The following is a 25,300-nucleotide window of genomic DNA, read 5'->3' as shown; positions in this document are numbered from 1 at the left end:
TGAATTGACATTTACTGACATGTGTTGACGGTGCTCAGTAATTTCTCGATAAAGTCATCAGAATTGAAGGCAATGACCACAATGAAAACCTGGAAGCAGAGCCGGATCATCCACAGGGCAATTCTAGGCAGTTGCCTATGGCCTGCAGAGAGTATAGGGGTCTGGTGGATGTTAGCCCCCTGTCAGGAACCGGCCCGCGGCACGCCTGCGTATACGGTTCCCGACTGCGGGTTTGACCAGATCGAAAGGGGAAGCAGCCTTAGTCGAGCTACCACAAGGCTGTGACCCCTCAAACACTTCTCACTGCCACCACTAGCTGTTGCTAGACACTTTCACTCTGCTGTCGAGCGACTCACACTGGCGTTTTCGTACGTTGGGTCAGCTGCGCGCTTTAGGCCAACGTATGACAAACGCCCCACACACACACGCACAATTGCAATCTTACACTGTAGTGAATCAAAACCACTAACAGTCATTCCGAATGATACTGTTAGCCACTCCGGGACTTTCCACTCTGCTGTCGAGCGCAGAAGTGCCCCATACACACAATGCAATAACAATCTTATACGGTAGTGTTGCTCAATCATACAATCAGGCATGGACTTATACACAGTTACACTTAAGTCTCTTCTAGGCTATGGGCGTTAGTTTAGTACAGCAGAAATCAAACTTATTAAATAACGATTTCATATTCCAGGAAAAAAGTGGAACAATGCAGAAAATAATATATACAAAAGATTTACAAAAACAGTAATAGTTACAAAATAAAAGTTACCAGGATACACACAAGGCTATTTGCTTACCAAAATAAACAGGGACCAAGATAGAAGAAATTTGGACTTGGTTGTTGTGGACGGACACAGTTCTGGTTGGACCAGGAGCCAACTTAGCTTGGACTGGGAGTCCATCCAGCTTCAGCTACCGTCAGGAGCGGATTGATTTTAGGTATCTGCCCCCTGCTTTTTATGCTGGGAGATTTGGTGTGAGGCTGCAAGCCCGTTTGGAAGGGCGGGAACTAGTTTTAATTAAATTTCCAGACATAATTTAATTCCCAGAGATCTAACTTCCACATGTAAAAGTGTATTGTAGCACACACACACACAACAAAAGACTTCCCTACTCCAGGTTACAGGTGACAACACATTGGTGACATTATTTCCTAGCAGATCAAAGGTAAGGATCTGACTGGCTATTGACTAATTAGCCATCTCCTTGCCAGAGGCTAGCAAATCCATTTAGCATTCCCTGCTCTTAAGTGTTTCCTAATTAGAAGCAGACAATGATAGAGTTAATGTACATGTGCATACAGGAACTCCATGAATCCAACTTCCAGCCTGGCATACCTACATCTCTGATATAATACACAGCAGATAGGAAAATGAAAATATACTCCTGTATTATCCCAACATCATAACTAGCTGCTATATTCCTGACACCTCCCCCCCCCCCCCCCCCCAATCTAACTAAGAAAACCAGGTGATCATCAGCGCTGGGCAAAACGTGCAGTCTTGCCAAGGGCCCCATTTCAATGTAATCTTTTTCGGGCTGGAAGAGGATGCCACTTCATTCCCATGCTAAACAAGACTACCATACAATTCTGGGTGGAGTTGGTCTTTCAGTTTTCAGTCAAGGACAAAATGGTGTGTTGTTTCATCCGTTCATAAAACACCTGCAGAGCAGCACATGAGGAGTGACAAATTACCAAGTGCAACATAAATGGATAATTTGTCACGTACACGCCAAGGCAGTGGGTGTATCTGGGTATGAACGGTAGTTAAAGACATGAGTATCAATTGCACACATTTGCAAATACATGTAAGGCTGTGGAAAAAGTGCACAGTGATTGAATGAATCTCCAACCGCAGTCTCTGCTTTACTGACTGACAGGGTGCAGAGACAGGTAGAGACAGGTAATCCACCTGTCTCTGCACCCTGTCAGTCAGTAAAGCAGAGTCCGTGCAGTATTAGTTGAACTCCCCTGTACATTGCACAAAGGGAAGATGCTAAGATATGAAGTAGGTATAAAGGGAGCAGGAACCCTTATAGAAAAAATGGCGCTGCCATAGGTGCGTATTATAAGAGCTGTGATTAGCGGCAAACAGGGGAAATTCGGGTGCATGGGCGCCTAAATTTACCTTCTTTGTCACTAATCGTGTCTTTCTGGCAGAGGGGTTAAAATTAAAGTTTAGGAGGGGTCTTAGGGTTAGGAACCACCAAGGGGGTCTTAGAGTTAGGAACCACCAGGGGGGTCTTAGGGTTAGGAACCACCAGGGGAGTCTTCGGATTAGGCACCACCAGGGGGATCTTAGAGTTAGGAACCACCAAGGGGGGATCTTAGGGTTAGGCACCACCAGGGGGATCTTAGAGTTAGGAACCACCAAGGGGGGGATCTTAGGGTTAGGCACCACCAGGGGGGTCGTAGGGTTAGGCACCAACAGGGGGGTCTTTGAGTTAGGAACCACCAATGGGGGAACTCGGGGTTAGGTACCACGAAGGGGTGTCTTAAGGTTAGGCATCACCAGGGGGGTCTTAAGGTTAGGCACCACCAGGGGGGTCTTAAGGTTAGGCATCATCAGGGGGGGTCTTAGGGTTAGGAAGGGTTCTGAGTGAGAGTAGGGTTAGGTTTAGCCATAGTAAAACATTGTTAAACATTACCCATATTTTACTATCGGAGTTCAGCAGTAGACTATTGCTAATTTTTGCAATATTCTACTAATGGGAAACCCCTGTGCCTTTTTTCGCAGGCGCCTTTATTACATATATGCGCTGGGGTAATCCCTTATACTTTCCTAGTGGTTCTGTGTCACCATGACCTTTCTGAGTATTCTGTATTATCTCTTACTGGAATATGTGTGCCGCCCAATTAATCACTTACACAAGATTTCTCACATGCTTTACTCCTCTGGAATCCCCTTCCACAACACATCCGTCACTCCCCAACCTCTAAAATCTTTAAACACTCCATCAAAATTAACTTTTTTTCTGACAATGCTTTAACTTAGGCTATTTCCCCTTTAACCTCTGGCCAAGTTGTACCCCTTACTAGATAACCTACACACTACCTCTAGCTATACATATTGCAGTCAGCCTGGCTCCTTTCTAGCACATTGCCAGGGAGAAGGAAGCTTGTTATCTGCCCTCCCACATTCCTGCTCCTCACTGATTGGCTGAAGGCTGTTCAGTGGGACAGGCTGAGAAGGGAAATACACCTCACCCCTTCAGAAGTTTCTGAAACACGATCTATGCTGTGCTCACCTGTTAACAAAGCAAGATAGATATGACAGTGCAGTTTCTAGGAGAAAAAAAAAGTAAGGGAGGAAATGACATCAGGATTGGCTTCAGTCAGAGGCAGTATAGATGGAAAATGTCTGGAACAGCTCTCTCTTTATTTACTATATAGAATTCACTGAAATAAAAAGGTTGACCGTACAATGCATATCTTACGTAATCAAAACAAATATTTATCTACTTATATATTTGTTTTTTTGTCCTGGTATAGTATATGGCTTATCCTGCAGCTTTAATAAGATCAGAACTGCAGATTCCAACAATTTTTTTTTCAGATCATAAAATCAGATACGGTGAGATGTGGGATCTGTTGAGGAAACAAAATTCCACATTCAGCCTTTGTAGTTTCTAACTGGAAAAAAAAATTAAATTAAAATTAAAAAGGCCTGAGTGCCCCTCCGGACCTGTGTGTGACTATGCTCTCTATCAGTATTCTTGCTGAGTTCTGTGCTCACGCTTGATGCCTCTCTCTGCTCTGGCCAGAGAATGAGCTTCTAGCATCATTGACAAGCCACACACATCTACTGGAACATGCTGCCTGCCCAGCTCTATTCTGTCTGGCTAGGCTGCTGTCCACTCTGATTCTGTGGTCACAGTGTTTCTAGGTGATGGGGAATACCACAGACATGGGGTAGATTTGGATACCAACATCCTTCTTGGAGCTCTCTAAATATTGGATCTACCAAACCTGCGCCATCCGGCACTGCAACATGGGGAGAGTCAAACAAATCCTACATTCCTTGAAGTCCAACAGCTTGTTGTCCGAGTCAGAAGTCAAAAAGACTACGGTTTGTAAACTTTTTTTTTTTTACTCCTCAAAAGGTTACCAGCAGATTACAAACTATTTTAAAGTGTAACTGTCGGGCATAAAATCAAAAATCAATTCTTTATTTTTATCCGGTAAACAAGTAATAAGGATGCTAACCAGGCAATCGAAAAGTTAAAATTCACTGTTACTTTTCTTGATGATAAATGATCATTCCCTAGTTTACCTTACTCTTATTTGGTACATCGGCCGCACAAAGGAAGTTGCAGGGCATGCTGGGTTGTCTTTTTTTTGCTCTTTTATTTCCCCTCAGACTTAATTAATGCAGCCTGATTGGCTGAAGCCTCTTTCCCTCCTGTTTTCCCCTGCCACACCTCTGTTCCTCTCTGATTGGCCAATATTTCTCATGCTGAGACAATGCACTTTCTAATGCAGAGCTGGGTGCCTGAAGAATGGGACGAGGGCGGGCAATGCATACGCAATCAGGCAGAGGAGAGTAAGGGAGGAAATTACATCAGGATTGGCTTCAAGATAGAAACAGACAGTTAAAGAGACTCTGAAGCGAGAATAAATCTCGCTTCAGAGCTCATAGTTAGCAGGGGCATGTGTGCCCCTGCTAAAATGCCGCTATCCCGCGGCTAAACGGGGGTCCCTTCACCCCCGAACCCACCCCCGCAAACCTTGGTCGCAAACTTGGTCGTGAAATTTTCGTTTCCTGGAGGCAGGGCTAACGGCTGCAGCCCTGCCTCACAGCGCGTCTATCAGACGAGCATCGCCTCCTCTCCCCCGCCCCTCTCAGTGAAGGAAGACTGAGAGGGGCGGAGGAGAGGCGGAGATACGCGTCTGACAGAGGCGCGTGGGGCAGGGCTGCGGCGGTTAGCCCTGCCCCAATGCGGAAGCGCTCCTCCGCTGTACGGAGGGGATTTGGGGGTGAAGGGACCCCTGTTAAGCCACGGGATAGCGGCGTTTTAGCAGGGGCACACATGCCCCTGCTATCTATGAGGTCTGAAGCGAGATTTATTCTCGCTTCAGACTCTATTTAAATGGAGAATCCTAAGAAGGATTTTCTCTTTTTTACTGTAGAAAAATCACTAAAATCAAAATGTGGACAGTACAATTCACATATTATTTTAGTAGAGTAAGTATTTATCTACGTACTGTACATTGTGAAACTTATCACAGGTGGGGACAGCTTTACTGCTGGCAGGTGCATCACTGGGGAATGTTTGATTTTGTTCTGAAGTAAGCAGAAACAACACCTGTTCTCTCAGAGTGCACTGGGAAGTGTCAGGCACATAATAAGCAGCCCAGGTTATTCATCACCGGGAGGGCGGAGTTACATACTACTATACAGTGGAAACTTGGTTTGCGAGCATAATTCGTTTACAGCAATATATAGATAAAGGAAGTGTTTCTGATGCTGAGACCAGGATAACTGAGGTAAAAGTGGGTATCCTGAATAATTTACTATATTCCACTATATGTCACTAGAGTTCCCCTTTAAGTGTCAGCACATAATGAATAATGAGTGATAGACTGCTCTACAGATAATGTTGATGGAAGATAGTGTACTTGTTCCTGGTAATGTGGAAAGCAGCAGGCCTGCATGCTAACTGATCCTATTCCCACCAAGTTGCATTTCAACAACTCTGTGACCTGGATTTATATTGAAGATAAGACTGATGTAATCAGGATACAGAGTACATCCTTGTGCACAGTGGCCTGAATTATTCCCTGATGTCTCTCCAGACAGTAAAATAGAATAAACAGGGTCAGAGGGCAGCAGAGTCAAGTACAGCAGAGACAACATATACCACATAAACCACAAGCACCCAGGTATACTAAGAGTCAACCGGGGAAAGCAGAAACAGACAGGTGCTGCTGAGACCTACACAAGGCCGGATTTATATGTTTTGTGCCCCTAGGCCAAGTATGTTTGGGCTCCCCTTTTATGTACAGCATTGCCCCTCCCATTCCACATGTAGCCACGCCTCCACATGTATCATCCATGTACTGTAGTCCCTCTTTCACAAACAGCTCCCTTGGGCATCAGTTTCCCCTTTTCATGTGTTGCTCCCCATTTTCAGCTTCCTCTTTCATATGTAGAAACCCCTCTTCCAGCAGCCCAAGGCCTTTGTGGTCTTTCCAGAAATCTGGCCCAGATGCAGAGAGCTGGGTGAGTAACCTCTCATTTACACTCTCATCAGCACTCTGCATAGGGAAGGAGGGGGGAGGCGCTCGGGGAGGGGAGTGAGCCGCCTTTCCATCATCAGGCGCCTGTAGGCACATGCCTACAGTGCCTTATGTTAAATCCGGCCCTGCACCTACATATAGATATAGTACATTATAATCTCGTTATAGTAAACTCCAAGGGACCACGGAAAGTGGTTTACTATATCAGAAATTGTCCTAGAAATGGCCCAGCATGCCCTGGTACATCCTCTGCTGCAAAGGAGCTACTCTGTCCATTTGGTGGACCACAAGATTCAAGTATATCTTAGGGCTCCCAGCCAGGCTGGACTTATTGTTGGTACAGTATGCAGAGCTCCTTAAAAATTGCAGTCGTCACTGAATAGAGCCAGCCACTCGCTTCCTGTGAGTGGCTCCGATACCTCTGCGGGCGCTTCCTGTGAGTGGCTCCGATACCTCTGCGGGCGCTTCCTGTGAGTGGCTCCGATACCTCTGCGGGTGCTTCCTGTGAGTGGCTCCGATACCTCTGCGGGCGCTTCCTGTGAGTGGCTCCGATACCTCTGCGGGCGCTTCCTGTGAGTGGCTCCGATACCTCTGCGGGCGCTTCCTGTGAGTGGCTCCGATACCTCTGCAGGTGCTTCCTGTGAGTGGCTCCGATACCTCTGCGGGCGCTTCCTGTGAGTGGCTCCGATACCTCTGCAGGTGCTTCCTGTGAGTGGCTCCGATACCTCTGCGGGTGCTTCCTGTGAGTGGCTCTGATACCTCTGCGGATGCTTCCTGTGAGTGGTTCCGATACCTCTGCAGGTGCTTCCTGTGAGTGGCTCCGATACCTCTGCGGGCGCTTCCTGTGAGTGGCTCCGATACCTCTGTGGGCGCTTCCTGTGAGTGACTCCGAGACCTCTGCGGGTGCTTCCTGTGAGTGGCTCCGATACCTCTGCGGGTGCTTCCTGTGAGTGGCTCCGATACCTCTGTGGGCGGGACTTCCAGCCCGTGTCCTGCAAGACTTTCTGCTCACACTTGGGCCAATCATGAAGCCTCTCTTCAAAATGCTTTTTGGTCTCTTTCACAATGCTAGGAGTTCTGATTCACCATGAGCTTGCTGGGCAATCTCTGTAACTCTGGGTGTTGCAAGTCCTACCCCCAATGATCCATAACATGCCATGCACTGATGAGGATCAACCAATCTGAAACAGTCTGTATGCATGTTGCATAATTGTGGCTCTATAATGTTAACATGCTGACACATCATTGCATTCCAGTGGTGCTGGAGGGGTGTTTAGCTATCAGGGACAACAAAGAGATGATTTGCCTAATTAGTGTAACGATTGTGGAAATCCTCCACAAGCGTATAATTTGAGGGAACCCAGCAAAAGGTGCAATGCACCTGTAGAGGGAAATTCCTGTCGACAAGTGGAGCTGTGGAGTGCAGAGGAACAGCTCCTCTGCCCTGCCACAGACACCAGACAGGAATTGCACGAAGGGAAGAAACGCAGGGCAAGACAGCCCCGAAAGAGAGAGATCAAAGCGACAGAGGGTATGTGTGTCCACCAATCTAGTCGCCACCCTGCGACGATGAACACACAACCATGAAGATAAAGTGAGAAGGCAATCGCCAGAGATGGCGATTGCTAACAGCGACACAAGACCGAATAAGCACAGATGAGGAATGTATGTATGCCCACCAATCTAGCCGCCAACCTGCGACGGTGGACACACAACAGAAGAAACCAAATGAGAACGCAATCGCAAGAGAAGCGATTGCGGAAGAGAATGAGCACAGGGACAGAATGTATGTATGTGCCCCAATCTAGTCGCCAACCCGCGACGGTGCACATACAACAGCAGATATGAAGTAGGAACGCAATCGCGAGAGAGGCGATTGCCAGAGGTGACACAAGGCTACAGCAAGGCAGAGCACGAGAGTAGCAAAGGCACAGCAAATCATACAATGAGAAGATAAGGAAAATAACAAACGCTAACTAAACGCGAACACTACACTCATTCGCAACAGTGCACGCGTTTATTCGCTGTCTCCGCGTGTTAAGCACAACAGAGACAAGCACGCCTAACTAACCACCGACAGACAAACTTGAAACAGAGGACGCGAGCGCTTGCTTAACGGTTACCTTACCGATCCTCCAGCAAGCGTTCGTAGCAGACAAGACAGATAGACGAAAACAGAAATAAGTGAGAGATACGATCCACTGCTCTTTCCGCCAGAGCGAGTGCGATCCAAGTATAGAAACAGAGCGAGCTGGATCCACTGTTCTTTCCGCCAGAGCAAGTGCGATCCAAGTACAGCAAGAGAGATGGAGAACAGATGGATCCACAGCACTAGCGCAAGGCGAGTGCGATCCAGGCAAGACAGATCAGATGAGATAGCTGGTAGCAACCGCTGCTCCAGCTATACTCCAAGAACAAAGATCAGAATGACCTCCTGTCGACCACCGCTGGGACAGGACAATCGCAACAGACAAACAAAACAGATATGCAATCCTAACTGCACTAGGGAACCTGCCTAGTACAGTCCCAGGAATTACTCTAAGCTAATCTTTAAACAAAGAACAAGGCTGACACTCCAGGAGTGTTTCACAGGACTAACCCTTATGACCAGCCCAGGTCTGTGATATCACATGGTATATATAGAGCAAGCCTACAAAGGATATGGCTAGGCAATCTGCATGACAAACGTATGCAAATTCCTCAGCAGCAAGCTGAAAAACTGGCAAAAGGTCTCTCTTCCAGAGACCTGCAGAATGCAGACCTGAACAGTGGTCAAAAAGCTGCCTGCATGCGCAGGCAGCCGAGTGGATCCTCACAATTAGCAGTGATTCACTGGGAGACACCTCAGAGCTCACGCCAACTTGAATAATCGCAAATACCTTCTGTTTTAAGAAGGCAAACTTTTGATTTTCATATCATCTTAGTGAGGAGGCTTTTTGGTCTGTTTCAGCCCCTTACAGCCCCTGAGTTCTGGTTATTATGGGCTTGTTGGGCAATCTGTAATTAAAAATGCAGCCAATCATGATAAGTGATTCGCCTCAGTAATGCGAGTGGCTCTGATACCTCCGCGGGCGGGACTTAGCACTCTCCTCTCCACTCTCCTTAGTTTTTCAGCGAGTAGGTCTGCTATGATCTGCACTACAAGTGAAAGTAACCTGTACTGCGCTCCACATGCTACCAGGGGTGTCATTGCTAACAAGAGAAGAGATACCTAGGAGTGCATACAATCCCGTAGGAGGCGTAGTGCTTAGCGCTCTCGCCTTACAGCGCTGGGTCCCCGGTTGGTATCCCAGCCAGGGCACTATCTGCAAGGAGTTTGTAAGTTCTCCCTCTGTCTGTGTGGGTTTCCTCTGGGTACTCCGGTTTCCTGCCACATCCCAAAAACATACAGATAAGTTAATTGGCTCCCCCCTAAATTGGCCCTAGACTACAATACATACAATACATGATACATACATAGATATTTGACAATGGTAGGGATTATATTGTGAGCTCCTTGAGGGACAGTTAGTGACAAGACAATTTATATACTGTACAGCGCTGCGTAAGATGTTGGCGCTGTATAAATACTAAATAATAATAATAATGTAAATCAGGGACTGCATATACAGGCAAGTGCTGCAGACCTAGACATACAGTATACTGCAGGCACAAAAAGGTAAAGCCAATAGGAACAGCACAGTCAGGTGTTTTCAGAGACTGAGAGGTACTGCAGCGATAGATCAATACTGTATATACTGCTACCCAGCACTGTGCAGACAGGTCAGCACTACAGGAACAGACAGGTGTCAAAATTCAACTAAAGGTGGCCATACATCAGGTGATTTTGCAGGCCAATCGACCTTCCGATTTACTCATTTTATTGAGTTGGAGTCCGGCCGATCGATCTTTTGATCACTTTTGGTACGCAATCGTTCAATAAGATTGATTGGACATGATGGAAAATCTCAGTCGCAAGTACTTGATCAGGTGCGCAGACGTAATGGCATTTAGTATTGTGATGGCCGACGGACCCCCAGTCTCCCAAGTTCTAATTTAAAGAGAAACTACGACCAATAATTGAACTTTATCCCAATCAGTAGCCGGTACCCCCTTTTACATGAGAAATCTATTCCTTTTCACAAACAGACCATCAGGGGGCGCTGTATGGCTGATATTGTGGTGAAACCCCTCCCGCAAGAAACAAGAAAAGTACGTACTCTTGGCAGTTTCCTGTCTGTGAACCCTGTTACATTGTGGGAAATAGCTGTTTACAGCTGTTTCCAACTGCCAAAAAAGCATGCAGCAGCTACATCACCTGCCAACAGTAAAAATGTCACCATGTAATAAATTTCAGAATGTAAATCAGGGATTTAAAAGATTTTACAATGGGCAAACACTGACTAAATCATTTATACATAATTATTGTAAAAATGAAGCACTTTTTTATTACATTATTTTCACTGGAGTTCCTCTTTACATTTTGATTAAGGATAGCTATGTACTCATACTGCTCGCTGCTACCCTTTTTCGTGAGCAGCTGAAGGCAGTGAACATAGTGTGTCATAAATTAGATGCCTATCTATCGATCAGTATGTATACATTTACATAGGAAATGTACATAATTGTGCATCAACTTGGAATTAGTTGCATCTCATGGACCATCTATATGGGCTCTTCCATGCAGAGTCCTGTGCGTCCCAACAGACAATATCATCGCAACTCGATGCTATAACTATGGGGCATTACACATCAGGCGCAGTGCGTTCTGATGCAGTAACGCACAGCATGTTGTGCGCTTTCCAGGTAATGTGCGTCTACAGTGGGAGTGAGGCATATTCATTTTCCTGTATGCCTCACTGCAGCAGTAACCTGCAGTGCAATTTTATACAGCTGATTTGATGTGATAGGGCCTAAGGGCCGGTACACACTGAATATTGGCAAGCGATTTTAAAATTGCATATGACAAAATTGCATGCTTGTCATTTTGCAATGCGTTTTTTAATGGATTCGCGTTTTTCTTGTCATTGGCTTAAAGTTCTTCAACAGGAAGTTGCAAGGTCTCCTGGAATTTGATGTTGAAAAAATGCAATGCAATCGCATTTTTCTATGCGATTTTTCGAACGAAGTGCTCAAAAAAGTGCTACAGTGACTGCGAATTTCAAAAATTGCATCGCACCACTGTGTATAGTTCATCACCATTTTCATTATTTGCGACTGAAAAAGTGCATGCGCATATAAAAACACAGTACAACGCAGTCTGCGGTACAGGCCCTAGAGCAGACATTGCTGCTAAGATTGTATTGACATTGTATTGTGATTTTTAAAGGGAACCTTAACTGTTTTAAAAAAAAAAAAGTTTCATTTACCTGGCAGAGGCGTAGCTAGGGTTTTCAGCGTCTTGGGACAAAGACAGTTTTTGCGCCCCCTCTGGACAAAATGGGCTTGGCCACACATCAAAATGTGGTCATGGTCATCATGAGTGGAGTCAAAAGATATTTAGATAGCTATATGTGCCCCCTTACTCCATTCAGATAGCCAGATGTGCCCCCCTTTATATAGCCAAATGTGTGCCCCTTCAGTTAGCCAGATGTGCCCCCCTTCACCCTGTTTAGATAGCCAGATGTGCCCCCTTTAGATAGCCTTATTCTGCTGCAGTTAATGCTCCTGCAGAGGGAGGGAGAGAAGCAGGGGCACTTCGGGCAGCCAGCAAGCCACCTCTCATGCACGTGGAGGTGCAATGGCCGTGCTGAGCGCCCTCACAGTGCTACGCCCAGGGACATATGCCCCACCCATGCCCACCCATAGCTACTCCTCTGTTACCTGGGGTTCCCCAAGCCCCCTGCAGCCGTCCTGTGCCCTTGCCACAGCTTCGATCCCCCGCCGCGGCTTAGTTTACTTTTCGGCCAACAGAGTTGTCAGGCCACTGCGCCTTGCGTGGCCCTGGCTGCATGCATCCTTGTTCGCGTTCCCATTGCCAAGAGCATCCTGTGCAGGCACAGTAAAAGGTATGCGCAGGACGCTCTTGACGTCAGGAAAGCGAACAAGGATGCACGCAGCCAGGGCCACCCGCCGACTAAGGGCTCAGCCACACTATAAGCACTTTTCTGAGCGCTTTGTGATTGATAAGTGCTTTCTGGGCGCTTTTTAAAAATTACTCCCATTCACTTTTATTAAAATCATGGTAAAAATCACAGCGATCGCGTATGCGAAAAATCACTGCAATTTTTATGAAAGTGAATGAGAGCGATTTTTAAAAAGCTAATCAATCACAAGCGCTCAGAAAAGCGCTTATTGTGTAGCTGAGCCCTAGTCTGCTGAACACGAAAATAAGCTGTAGCGCGGGACCGGAGCGTCCGGTGAGTAGTGATGGGCTCACGGTTAGAAAACTAGCCAAATCCGTGATCCTAATGAGGCTTAATTGCCTCAGGTGTGTGCATGGGGGACAGGGGGTTAATTACCCAGATGTCTGGGCGCTTCTATGCGTATCACACCAAAGGAGGAAGTGTGTGGTATTGAGTCGTGGGACGCGTCCCATCATACACATGCGAGCGTGTGATACGCAAAGAAGCGCCCGGACATCTGGGTTATGAACCCCCTATGCACACCTGAAGCAATTAAGCCTCATTAGAATCAGGGATTCAGCTAGTTTTCTAACTGTGAGCCCATCACTACCGGCGTGGGACAGGACGGTTGCAGGCGGAGCAGTGCTTTTCAGCGCTGCTAGATTTGGGCGCAGCCGGCGCCTCCATAGACTACAATAGGAATCACTCCTATTGCAGCGCTCAGTGAGTAACGTCGGCTCCGTCAGAGGACGGAGCCGAAGTTGTTTAAAAACATAATAATTCGGCCTCCAGCAATCGCTGGAAGCCGAATTATTTCATTCCCCCACTATCCATGTCGGCCTGGAGGGGGAAAAGTAATTAAATCGGCCCGGACTTGTGCAGAAGCAGGATCAGCCATATACCACTGTGTATTGCTGCTGCTACAACTAGTAAAATGAGGTCAGTGGCACATGATGTAAGGAGAATCAATCTCCATTCATATGAGACACTCAGCAATAACAATCTCAGGTGAGGACTAGTCATATCCTGGGGCATCCAGCATGACTGCCTCAGCAGCACCCTACAGCCTGACAGGAGCAGCTGATGTACAGCGCCGTCTGATTGGCCAGCCTGATCACCACCTCAGCCCCTCCCCATTGCACAGTCACAAGTCGTCTCCAGCATGGGAGCACGCAAGCAGCTACTAGACGCATCGCCTTCCATATGGGGGGTCTCTAGGGGGGAGGCGTCGCTGCATCTCCCATCACCTCTGCACAGAGTCCTAGAGAATCACTCACCGCCCGCCTTCCTTCTTCATCTCCATTTGTAGAGATAGGATGAGTCCTATGTAACATTTCTATGAGCAGAGCAGAACCTTCAGGACTGTACTGTGACTGTCGTATGTCGGAGCCCCCCTCTGATCCCCTCCCCCCTGTAGCCGCTACTGTGGCTATTCTGCAGCCTCTGTCCAGAGTGGTCGATCATACATAGAGCGAGGGGGCTGCAGAGGGTCGCTGGATCCTTCATCTGTCACCCCCCTGTGAGTAAGTGGTCCATCTGCATGTGTGGGGCGGGCTGCTGGATCAGTAAGGCCTGAGTCACGTACTGCTATGTGCTGCAATAGGATGCCCAGGCTTCTGTCTATCAGGCATGGGCAAGCTTGGCCCTCCAGCTGTTAAGGAACTACAAGTCCCACAATGCATTCTGACTCAAAGGCAAATGCATTGTGGGACTTGTAGTTCCTTAACAGCTGGAGGGCCAAGTTTGCCCATGCCTGGCTCTAGCTGTATATACAATGTGCTGCTATAGGGGGCTCATTCTTCTCTGTATTGCTATACTCTGCTGCTACAGGCTTCTGTATAGAATAGGATGCTCCAAGAGCTCGTTCACACTGTAGGCGGTTTCAGAGGTTTATTTTACACACGGGCTATTTTTAAAATCGCCCACCAAACGCTTGTGCAATAAATGTTTATGAGAAGGTTCATATCAGCTTGGGTCGTGCGCTGTCCGTTCAGTAAAGCAGTGCATGCACCATTTTTGAGGCGATTCCACCTTAATGGAAAGTATTAGGAGAAACGCAAAACGCTCACAAAATCGATGTGTGTAGCAATGGCGTTCGCGTTTTTAAGAATAAATACATTGTATTTATTGTTTTCCGGGTCAAAGGGTGTGATCTGAGCGCGCCCAGCCGGGCTGCAGCTCTCTTAAGCTGCTCCAGACCTTGTCTCAGATTTCTACACCTTTAAAGAGTTCACTTCCTGACTCCGCTTGGAAAAAAACGCTTAGAAAACGGATAAGCACAAAACAAATCGCCCACCCAAGCGCCGGGAATCGGAAAAAAATACTCCTCAAAAACAGCCCAACCCGGACGGACACGCAAGCCAAATGCAATGTGAATGAGGCCTAAGTCAGGCTTCTCTGTCTTTACAGCAGCCAATGACAGTGATCAGCGGTTTCTGCAGGACAAGATGCAGAATAAAGCGATGTATGTACGTTTGACCGCCACAACGTTGCCCAAAACGAATGAGGAACGATAGGACAGGCGAGGAATAGTCATAGAGCGACAATCGTCCATGTAGGCCGATACGTTCTGGCCGGTTTAGTTTGGATGATAATCAAACGATAACAAGCGATCGCTTCATTCAAACTACCCATGTATGGTTAGTTACGCACTTCCGGGTCATCATTTTTCACCCTTAAATTCAAACGTGCGCTAATGTTGTTTATTTGTTGTAAACATCAGTGATCGCTCATTTTATAAAGACCGGTATTGTGCATGTGTGTACAAATTGCTGGTGCACACTATGCAATTTTACTTCAGATTCTATTTCCGATCGAGAAAAAGATTGATATTAATATCTAACATCGATCGGATATAGAAGAAAGCTGGGTACACGTTTTTTTTTTTTTTTGTTATTTCGATCAGATTTCTTATTGTTTTTCTTAATGGATAAGGATTGAAAATGAATTAAAAGGACACACACATGCAACAATAGCCAATATTTCGTTAGATTTATTACCAGTATCTTGCGATTGAGAAAGGGATTTTGGGCTGGGATTCAGACATTCAGTCGATGGCAGTCAGTAGGCTGTATATTTTTTTTCTTCTGAATCTGAAGTACAATTGCATAGTGTAAACAAGGGCATTTGTAGAGCACTGGCTAGTGTCACTCTGACAGTTCATCCCTATAACCTGTAATCTGCTGCTATGTATAGAGCTGCCTGTGTGGCATTGGCTGCTCTGAGCATTGCATGCAGTGAGATCTCTAGGACCCTGCTGTCATTTGCTTCCTGGAGGAGGAGAGAGCAGGAGGAGGAGGCTGCTCTACTGCTCTCTGTAACATGTTTATTTTCCTTTAAACTGAGATTGTCTCTCCCCAGCCTGGGATCTGATTGGATGTGAGCGCTCACAGCAGGTTACCTGCTGCCTGGCAGGAGGGTCTCAGTGCTGCTGGGTCCCCAGGGGGGGTGATGTACCTGGTGCAGTGACAGCTGAGCATCAAGATCATCGGAGGTGATCGTCGCCCTGCCTGTCTCCCATTTACCCTGACCATTATCTGCTCTGTGAGTTTACATGCTGCTGCTGCTTTGCTGTTATGTGTTTTGTTTTTTTGTTATGTATGTGTTTTGTTCTTTGTTTGTTGTTTTTTTTTCAGATTGATTATTATCATTAAGACTAATAGACATTGTTTTTTTTTTTTAAAGTTATTTATAGTTTTCTGAAACTTCTGAGTGAATGCACTAAACTGCAGTGAGCAGAATAACGTGCAAAAGGTCTTACCACACGATGAGTACACACAATGCATAGTGTTGCTTACTAGAACCAAACGTGCAGTGTAGGACTGTTATTAATATTCATTTGTTATTATTTTGATATTTATATAGCGCTGACATCTCCCGCAGCGCTGTACAGAGTATACCGTCTTGTCAATTAACTGTCCCTCAGAGGGGCTCACAATCTAATCCCTACCACAGTCATATGTATGTATCGTAGTCTAGGGCCAATTTAGGGAAGCCAATTAACTTATCTGTATGTTTTTTGTTGGGAAGTGGGAGGAAACCGGAGTGCCGGAGGAAACCCACATAGACATGGGGAGAACATACAAACTCGTGCAGATAGTGCCCTGGCTGGGATTTGAACTGGGGACCCAGTGCTGCAAGGCGAGAGTGCTCACTAGTACTACGCTGCTATTATTTTATAAAGCATTGTTGTAAATGTAACAGGTATGTGGTGTGCTAAAGCATTCAAGTTGCTAATAAAGTTTTATTTGTACAAATTAGAAAGACACACACACATGGGACGAGGGAGGTCGCCACTGCAGGCAGCCTTTCCCTGGCGCCCTCCCATGCGAGTGTTTTCCTGATGCCATTTTTGTACGAATAAAACTTGGATGAGCACCTTGACTATGTCCTCCGCTTTATTTCACTGTGGTTTGGATTGTTGCTCTGCTGAGGGGGTGGCACTTCTCGTGAACTGCAGGGGGGTTTTGTGGCACCCCATCTCTAGGTTTTGTGATATGAGTACATTTTAGCTGCTTTTTTTTTTTTTTTTTTTTTTTTTTTTTTTTTTCCTGAGGCTACTTGCACACCAAGACGTTAGGTGCTATGTTAAGGTCGCATAACGTGCACCTAACGCAAGGCCTGGTGCTCTTCGATGTGGACGTCAGAGTGAGCCGCGTTGTGCAGCTCACTCTGGCGTCCGTGATGCGTACTCTTGGACGCATGCGGCATCACGTGGTCCCGCCGGCCAATCGCCGCACAGAGCGGCCGCACCAGGAAGTAAACACTGCACGTCACAACGTGCAGTGAATATTAATTAGCCATGTGCCTGGCCGCGCTCCGCTCCTCCCCAACATGACTGCGCATGTGCAAACAGTCTAATGCGGCTTAAGCCGCTGGAACGCCGTAGCATGCTGCACTTTCGGAAGAATGTGCAGCGTTACATGTAACGCAACGTGGGCTGTGTGAACAGCCCACTTGTGTTACATTGCTGTGCGTTGGGGTAGCGTTACAGGCTGCACTAACGTGCGCCTGTAACGTCCCTGTGTGTAAGCAGCCTTAAAGCTTTGTTTACCTTTATCATTAAGATTATTTAAAAGTGCACGATTAACTGTACAGTGTTTTTCTTCACATCTTCACATTCGATCTATCAATGCAATTTAAACGGTCAAAACTAATCGAAAGCAATTATCAATTGTTCCCATAAACGGAACAATCTAAGAAGGTTTTACATTCCGATTCGATCATAAAGTCCAACTTTCGGATTAATATTTTTCCTTTTTTATATTAGAGGAAATAATTGTTTTACATCGATTTGCGCCACACACGGTGTAGTTTTCTATACAATTTGATCATAAAAATCACTTTGAAAGATCAAATTTGATTGAAAAATTGTACAGTTAATGGGCATTTTTAGACTGACATAGCATATAGACAATGGGCTTGATTCACTAAGACAAATAGCCTTATCAAAGGTAACACGCCTTATCAGAGTAGCATAGCGTGCGCTACGAACCCGCAGGGGCTCAGGGCAGAACAAGTGAAGCTCTCGTCATTGCCATAAGTTAAAGGGCCCATATACTGGTCGATTTCAGCCATCGATCGATTCTATAGAATAGTTTGATCTATCAGAAATCGTTTCTATCAAATTCCCCATTCGATCGATTGTGGCGGATTTTGATCGATTTGATCTGACAGGATGGAAAATCTAGGTCGATCTGCTGCTGGCAGCAGATCGATGGCCCATAGAGTTACATTGGCTCTAATGGTCCAATAATGCATTTAGATCGATTTCCAATAGATTTCATTCTGAAATATATTGGAAATCTGTTCCTAGTGTGTGGCACACATCAGATAGATTCTTGTCAGATTAGACTTGACAAGCGTCTGCCAGAAATATATCTGATGGTCGAATCTGCTGCAAATCTGTAGGTGTATGGCCACCTTTAGATTTGCAGCAGATTTGACCATCAGATTTCTGTCAGATGCCTGTCAAGTCTAATCTGCCAGGAATCTATCTGATGTGTGCCACACACTAGGAACAGATTTCCAATCGAATTCAGAATGAAATCTATTGCAAATCTATCTAAATGCATATTGGGCCATTAAGGTGGCCATACACTGGTCGATGTGCCATTAGATCGACCAGCTGACAGATCCCTATCTGATCGAATCTGATCAGATAGGGATCGTATGGCTGCCTTTACTGCAAACAGATTGTGAATCGATTTCAGCCTGAAACCGATCACAATCTGTTCAGCTGCTCCTGCCGCCTGTCCCCCCCCCCCGTATACATTACCTGAGGCTGGCTCCCGGGCGTCTTCTCTGCACTGCACCGCACCGCTGTTCTTGCTCCATCCCGGCGCTTCCTGTGTTACTCCGTGACCAGGAAGTTCAAATAGAGCGCCCTCTATTTCAACTTCCTGGTCACCGGAGTGACACAGGAAGTATAAGCGTACACTGGGAGATGCGGAAATGCGGTGCAGCGAGGAGAAGAGGACCCCGGAGCCAGCTTCAGGTAATGTATACATGCTCGGATCGGGCCCGAATCGTACGCCGCAAGCGACGCGCTCCTACCGCCGGGCGATCGAGGGTAATTTCCCGCACGGCGCGATCGACTGTCCGATCCGATTTCGGGAGGGAATCGGATCGGCGGGTGCGTTTAGCGCAAGCGATTGGCAGCAGATCCGATCCCAGGATCGGATCTGCTGTCGAAACGGCCGTGAATCGAGCCAGTGTATGGCCTGCTTTAGAGCCAATGGAACTCTATGGGCCATCGATCTGCTGCCAGCAGCAGATTGACCTAGATTTTCCATCCTGTCAGATCAAATCGATCTGTATGGGCCCCTTTAGTGAATCTAGCCCACTGAGGACATTGATAGCTTAACATGTAAGTGCTGTTTGGAAAGTTGCTGACAGTTTGGGAAATTGAATAGTTTGGGAAACTTTAATAGTTGCTTTCTGGAACCAAACCTTAGGGTTGCCCTGACAGAGCAGAACTACGGTATTATTATCATTATTCTGCATTTATGTGGCGTTAACAATTACAGAGTACATCCAGGTGCTGCTTCTTACGTTTATTACCATGACTTTCTCAGCTTGGTTTTATCATTAAGACAGTAAGGTTATTCATTGTTTTAAATTCACGTGCGAAGTGGGAAGTCGCCCACAGCTTTGGCTAATTTCACACTGGGGCGTCGTGTTGCACATCCTGTAAAGACCGGATTGCAATGCAGTGCATGGGAAAAGTTGCACTGTGCGTCACACTTAAAGGAGTTATCAGGCTTTTTTAAATAAAAATAAATGCTACTTACCCAGGGCTTCGTCCAGCCACAAGCTCCCAGCATGTCCCTCGCTGCAGCTCTGCTGTCAGCCGTTCGCCACCGCTGCCTCCCGGTCCCCGGCGATGACGTCAGGCCGACCTCCTGCGCGAACGGCGCTGTCAGTCACTGCCACATGAACTGGAGCGTACTGCGCAGTAGTTCTGCGCCTGCTCAGTACGCTCCGGTCCACGTGGCGGTGATTGATAGCGCCGTTCGCGCAGGAGGTCGTCCTGACGTCATCGCCGGGGACCGGGAGGCAGCGGTGGCGAACGGCTGACGGCAGAGCTGCGGCAAGGGACATGCTGGGAGCTTGGGGCTGGACGAAGCCCTGGGTAAGTAGGACTTATTTAAAAACGCCTGATAACTCCTGGGCAGGGACCTGTTAGGCCTTTTTCACATTGCGTTGCGCAATCGCCCAAGCTGAGTTTTTTTTTTTTTTTCTAATTGCTCTGCGTGTTACAAGTGCTTTTGTAAGCACTTTAGCAGAGCAATTATTTAACCTTCCTGATGGTAACCCTGAAGTTCGGGGTAAGCCGCGCAGGAGGATTTCTCAGGCCCTGCTGGGCCGATTTGCATAATTTTTTGTTTTGCAACATGCAGCTAGCACTTTGCTAGCTGCGTGTGCACTCCGATCGCCTCCGCGCCGATTAGCTGCTCGCCGTGCGCTACCTGGCCAATCAGTGCCAGGCAGCGCTGAGGGGTGGATCGGGACTCCCAATGACGTCACGACGTCGGTGACGTCATCCCACCCGTCGCCATAGAGACGCAGGCAGCACTCTTTGAACCGGTTTTCCTGATCGGAGATCGCCGGAGGCGATCGAAGCGGGTGGGGGGATGCCGCTGCACAGCGGCTATCATGTAGCGAGCCTTGGGCTCGCTACATGATTTAAAATAAATAAATACATAAAAAAGCTGCTGTGCTGGCCCCTGGCGGTTTTTAATAGACCGCCAGGAGGGTTAAATCACTTCCTGAAGTCAGTAATGAAGTGAAATCTTTGCCCCACGGAAATGAATAAATACAATGTATTTATTCATTAAAGCGCTGGGAAATCACTATACAAAGCGCTTTTTCAAGCGCTTTGCGATTCCCTATACCTTCCATTCAGGGCAAATCGCCCTGAAAATGGTACATGCAGCGCTTTTGTCAGCGGCAAGCAAACGGAACACCCCAATGAGAACTAGCTCATTGGAAAGCATAGTGTAAGTGCTTTTAGGGCAATTTTGTACAAATTGCCTGCACTTAAAAATTCCCAAAACCGCCTCTAGTGTAAACAAGCCCTCATTGTGACCTGTCTGGATGGCTGGATCGGCGACTCCTCCACCCACGGCAGGGGTGCTGAACTTCTGACATGTCCTCTGGGTCCCGATAACGTCTGATCACATGATATGACGTGATCGGTATCCAGGGTATGGTGTCACTGTTAGTGCCACTCAGTGGTGGAAGTGGAGTGGTGAAAGAGGCTCTACCATGACCCCTCTTCCACCACCCAGTGGCACTGTAAGGCTGGCATCATCCCCTGGATGCTGATCACATGTCATATCATGTGATTGGGACCCAGAAGACCTGTGGGGATTACATCGTTGCCGTGGTGGAGGTGAGAAGAAGCAGATCCAGCCATCTGGACAGGTAAGTAACAGCTCCCTGCTGCCCACTCTGCATAGCCTGCGAGGCTGGGGAAGGCACACTTCCCCCAAAATGTGGCCCCTGCTTTTATCTAATGTGACTGCTAAAAGGTTAAACCATTAAAGTGACCCTGAGGTGAACATTTCCTAAGAAGAGGGAAGACTCTGGATCCTGTAGAGGCTTCCCGTGTCCTCCTGGCCTCTGCGGCCACTGCCCGGGACCCTCCTGAAGATCGTGACCAAGTTATTCTGCACAAGCACAGCACAGCCGTACCCACGTAGTAGTAGCTTACTGTGTAAGCGTGGCCTCACGCAGGCACAATACAGCTTATGCAGGAGGAGGAGCACAGTCACGAAAAAAGCTATTGTTATATTTATTCCAGCTGCAATGGTGGTCTGGTGGATGGCTTGGGACGTCTCTACTTCGCCTTCTTTTATCTTAGGTAAGTATCCATTTTTTGACCCAATGTTGGCCTCGGGCACACTTTTAGAGAGAGTTTGAAGTCTCCCCAAAACACTGTTTTTACGTTACAATCCTGTTAAGCATTAATGCCCTACTAGAAATGCCGCTTCCCAGCGACTGAACGCTCAATTAATCCCCCTGAAATCCCCGGGGGAAGATTTGGGGCTCCTTCCGGGTAGAGGCAGAGCTTTGCACAGTAGCTCTGGCTCTACTCGCCTCACCTTGCGCAGATCTCCGCCTCCGCCCACCCCTCTCAGTCTCTTTTCACTGAGAGGGGCGGGGAGAGGCGGCGATCAGCAGAGATTGACGCGAATGGAGGCAGAGCTACTGCCCAAAGCTCTGCCTCCCCGGGCGGCATAATCCACGACCTGAAAAGTCGTGGATTTTTGCCCCGGGATTTTGGGGGGATTAATTGAGAGTTCAGCCGCGGGGAGGAGGCGTTTCAGGTAGGGCATTCATGCTTAACAGGATTGTGAAGTAAAAACAGTGTTTTGGGGAGACTTCAAACTCTCTTTAAAGGACAACTGAAACTGAATTCAGAGGTATATGGAGGCTGCCATTTTTATTTCCTTTTAAGCAATACCAGTTCCCTGGCAGCCCTGCTGATCCTCTTCCTCTAATACTTTTAGCCATAGACCCTGAACAAGCATGCAGCAGATCAGGTGTTTCTGACATAATTATTGTCAGATCTGACAAGATAAGCTGCATGCTTGTTTCTGGTGTTATTCAAACACTACTGCAGCCAAATAGATCAGCAGGGCTGCCAGACAACTGGTATTGTTTAAAAGGAAATAAACATGGCAGCCTCCATATTCTTCTCACTTCAGTAGTCCTTTAAACAATAGCATTCTCACAGTGGTAAACAAGTAAAAGGATCCTGCTGACTGACTGCTCAGGACATATAGTGTAGATTTGCATCCAGCTTAATTTGCATCATGTCATGCATAGGTGATTGTTTACCCGCCTCTAGCCATGTTGTGTGGTTGCCGTATGTTGATTGCACATTCTATGATGTGCACAAGCATGGAAAACGTAGGTTTTGACCTGCTTGTTAGATTGTAAGCTCTTTTGGCAAGGGTATTCTGCACCTCCTGTGTCATGTCTGTAGTGGTCATTTACATCCTTTATGTAGTATACAGCTCTGCATAATATGGTGACACAATGTTTTTGAAGTGTTTAGGATTTCATGAATGTGTATGTATCATTTAGTCTATAGTTATGCAAATCACCCACCAGTTTGTGGTAAATACAAATAATGGACAATAATTACACTAATAACAGAAACATTTTATGTTACAGCTAAATTCAGTACCCACCAGGGGAGAGGAGTGTCGGCAGCCATTTTTATTCCCTTTAAAAAATACTCTCCCAGCTAGGGAGCAGGTCTTGCACTCCAGCCCCTCCCTGTGCTGCTGAGAGATTAACTGTTTGTGTAGCACTGCAGCTCAGCAAATTCTTATCATTATGGGACTATGGCTATGCTGGCCACAAAGAGTTAATATCTCAGCTGAGGGAGAGGGTGGGATAGGTCAGGTGGTCTGTGTGTTTACAGGGAGGGACTGTCTGCTGCCTTCTTCCACCCACTCTCTGACTACTCGGGTGGGGATGGGATGGGGGAGGAGTGTGTACAGATTTCCGTCCAGTAGAATTTGGAAAGAGGGGCTACAAAAGACAATGAAATGGCAGTTGGGACTTCTGCAGGCTGAGGGGAACTGTGAGAGACTCATGGAAGAATCATACGGTGACGCAGAAAACTTTGCTTGCTGCTTGAGGTGTTGGGGGCGTGTCTCTGACCTCTGTACTTGCACTCCATTACATGGGGGTCCAGGTCTTGGTGCAAGCTGCCTGCAGCAATCATATGACTGCTCATTCAAGTGTCAGAGGAAAGTGATGCTATAGTGGTTTGCTGTAATCTACACATGTGAGTGTGAGCCTCTGTGGATCTGTGAAGCCTTACCACCTGTTGAGATTCCAGAGATTTACATTTTAATAGGCCTGGGGCCCACTAGATCGCTTTCAGCTGCGTTTGGCAAAGCGATATGGCAGTGGAACCCTATGAGGGTGGTTCCACTGCCAAAATCGCCAGCGATTGCAAACCACGATTTCCATCTTCCTGCAGCCTTTTTAAAGAGAATCTGTATTGTTAAAATCGCACAAAAGTAAACATACCAGTTGTGACGCCGGGCGACGCCCAGTCGTCCGAGGATTCGCGGCCGATTGTCCGATCGCAACCGTGATCGGAAAACTGACATTCTTTATTTTTAAATAGAAGTTTTTCCTTCCTGCCTTTCCCCCCTTTTTGCCATGAGGGCTGAATGGGCCTGCGTTAGCATATGGCTAAAGCAACCTGGTTTAGCAAGAAATCCTTTTAAGGCTCCCGGAACAGCTCTGGTGACACTAATGGGCTAATTGGGCAGAGCTGAAATACCAACAGAGTCTATTCAACAGGGGAAGCTAGCACAGCATGAGGTCTATTGACACCTACATTCCTCCCAGTCTTGACGGCACCGACTAGACTGAGTATGGAATGCATGGTGTTGATAACTTTGTCACATTTTGCAAATACCATCCATGGGAGGAATATGAAAATTACATAATTTTGTTTCCCTAATTCTGTAGAATATGGTGATACTAGACATAGCCAGGTAACCCGAGCAGGGGCTGAGATATGAATAATGGGGTCCCCGTGCGCCCCAAATATTGCAAGTTTGATGTCCTATGAACGTGTATTCTCAGCCCAATCTGAATATGAAATCGGTTTGCATGTGCGACAAAACCCCGGCGGGATATGAAATTGGACATATTTTGTGGATGGTTGGAAGTTCCTCCCCTGAGAACTCACTGCCTGACACGCCCCTGGGCTGAGCTTGAGACTCCGCCCAGAAATGTCAGTGCTCAAAACTGATTGCATGAGGACTCCCAGCCAATTCCCCCACTTTCCATCATACCGAAAAGACTGCCACTGCTTGGGGAAATAGCAGTGGCCATCTTGCAGGCGGAGCAACGGCCATGTGGTTCGGCCATATTGCGAACTAACTGCAACAAAGGAACTTTGTCTTTTCCCGAACGGACTTTCCACAGAATCATAAGTATTCGTTCTTTTTATCCCTTTTCTTTTATGTACTGTGTTATCACTGTCTCTCATCGTTTAATTGTTCACGATTGTCTGTATATATTAATTATTTATATTGTAACAAATAAAGGCTTTTTAAAAGGTCTTTACCTCTCAGTAAAACCTTCTATTCAGTATACACAGACGAGACCTAAACTTCCGAAGGGACGCTACTGTTTTGATAGATAGATAGGAATTGCACAGTTTTAACCGGTTGTTTGTTTCACAGGTCTATAGCCAGTTAGCAGTTTTCTCTGGGCTGATAGAAAACAGAGATGGTGGCAAATCTACCCCTGGGTTGGAGTAAAAGTGTATTTTCGTAACCTCACAGGCTCCCTACTGCGTCGTGACGCTCAAACTCCGCCAATTCTACGCAGATTGCGTCCATAGCTCTCAATCTGTGTGCTAGAATCGGATCGGACGGTTTTGCGTGTTCACGGCCAGTGGGGCTCCTGTGACAGTGGTCGGCAGCGTTTGGGATCTGTGTGTGCTGATAGTATCTCAGGTAGG

The 25,300-nt window shown here is 46.9% G+C and overlaps 1 protein-coding gene across 6 annotated transcripts in view; it reads left to right on the top strand.

Annotated features, from left to right (window-relative positions):
- Positions 1 to 25,300, top strand: part of LPIN1 (lipin 1) — a 235,402-nt gene that overhangs the window by 67,166 nt on the left and 142,936 nt on the right. Inside the window, exons 1-2 of one of the 6 annotated variants that reach the window (XM_068280287.1) lie at positions 13,798 to 13,814; positions 15,652 to 15,834. The exons of 1 other annotated variant lie outside the window; for it this stretch is intronic. Coding sequence is in view for 1 of the 5 variants with exons in the window: in XM_068280285.1 (XP_068136386.1) it covers positions 3,999 to 4,076 (78 nt within the window). In the remaining 4 variants the exon portion in view is untranslated. Of the gene's footprint in view, positions 1 to 3,887; positions 4,077 to 13,484; positions 13,815 to 15,572; positions 15,835 to 25,300 lie in introns of those variants that run through there. 4 more of the 6 variants (XM_068280285.1, XM_068280288.1, XM_068280289.1 and 1 more) reach the window with 4 other exon arrangements.

Source organism: Hyperolius riggenbachi, chromosome 4 (genome assembly GCF_040937935.1).
Source record: "Hyperolius riggenbachi isolate aHypRig1 chromosome 4, aHypRig1.pri, whole genome shotgun sequence".
Classification (NCBI taxonomy): Eukaryota; Metazoa; Chordata; class Amphibia; order Anura; family Hyperoliidae; genus Hyperolius; species Hyperolius riggenbachi.
Note: the sequence above shows the minus strand (reverse complement) of the source record. Positions and strands in the feature narration are given on the sequence as shown.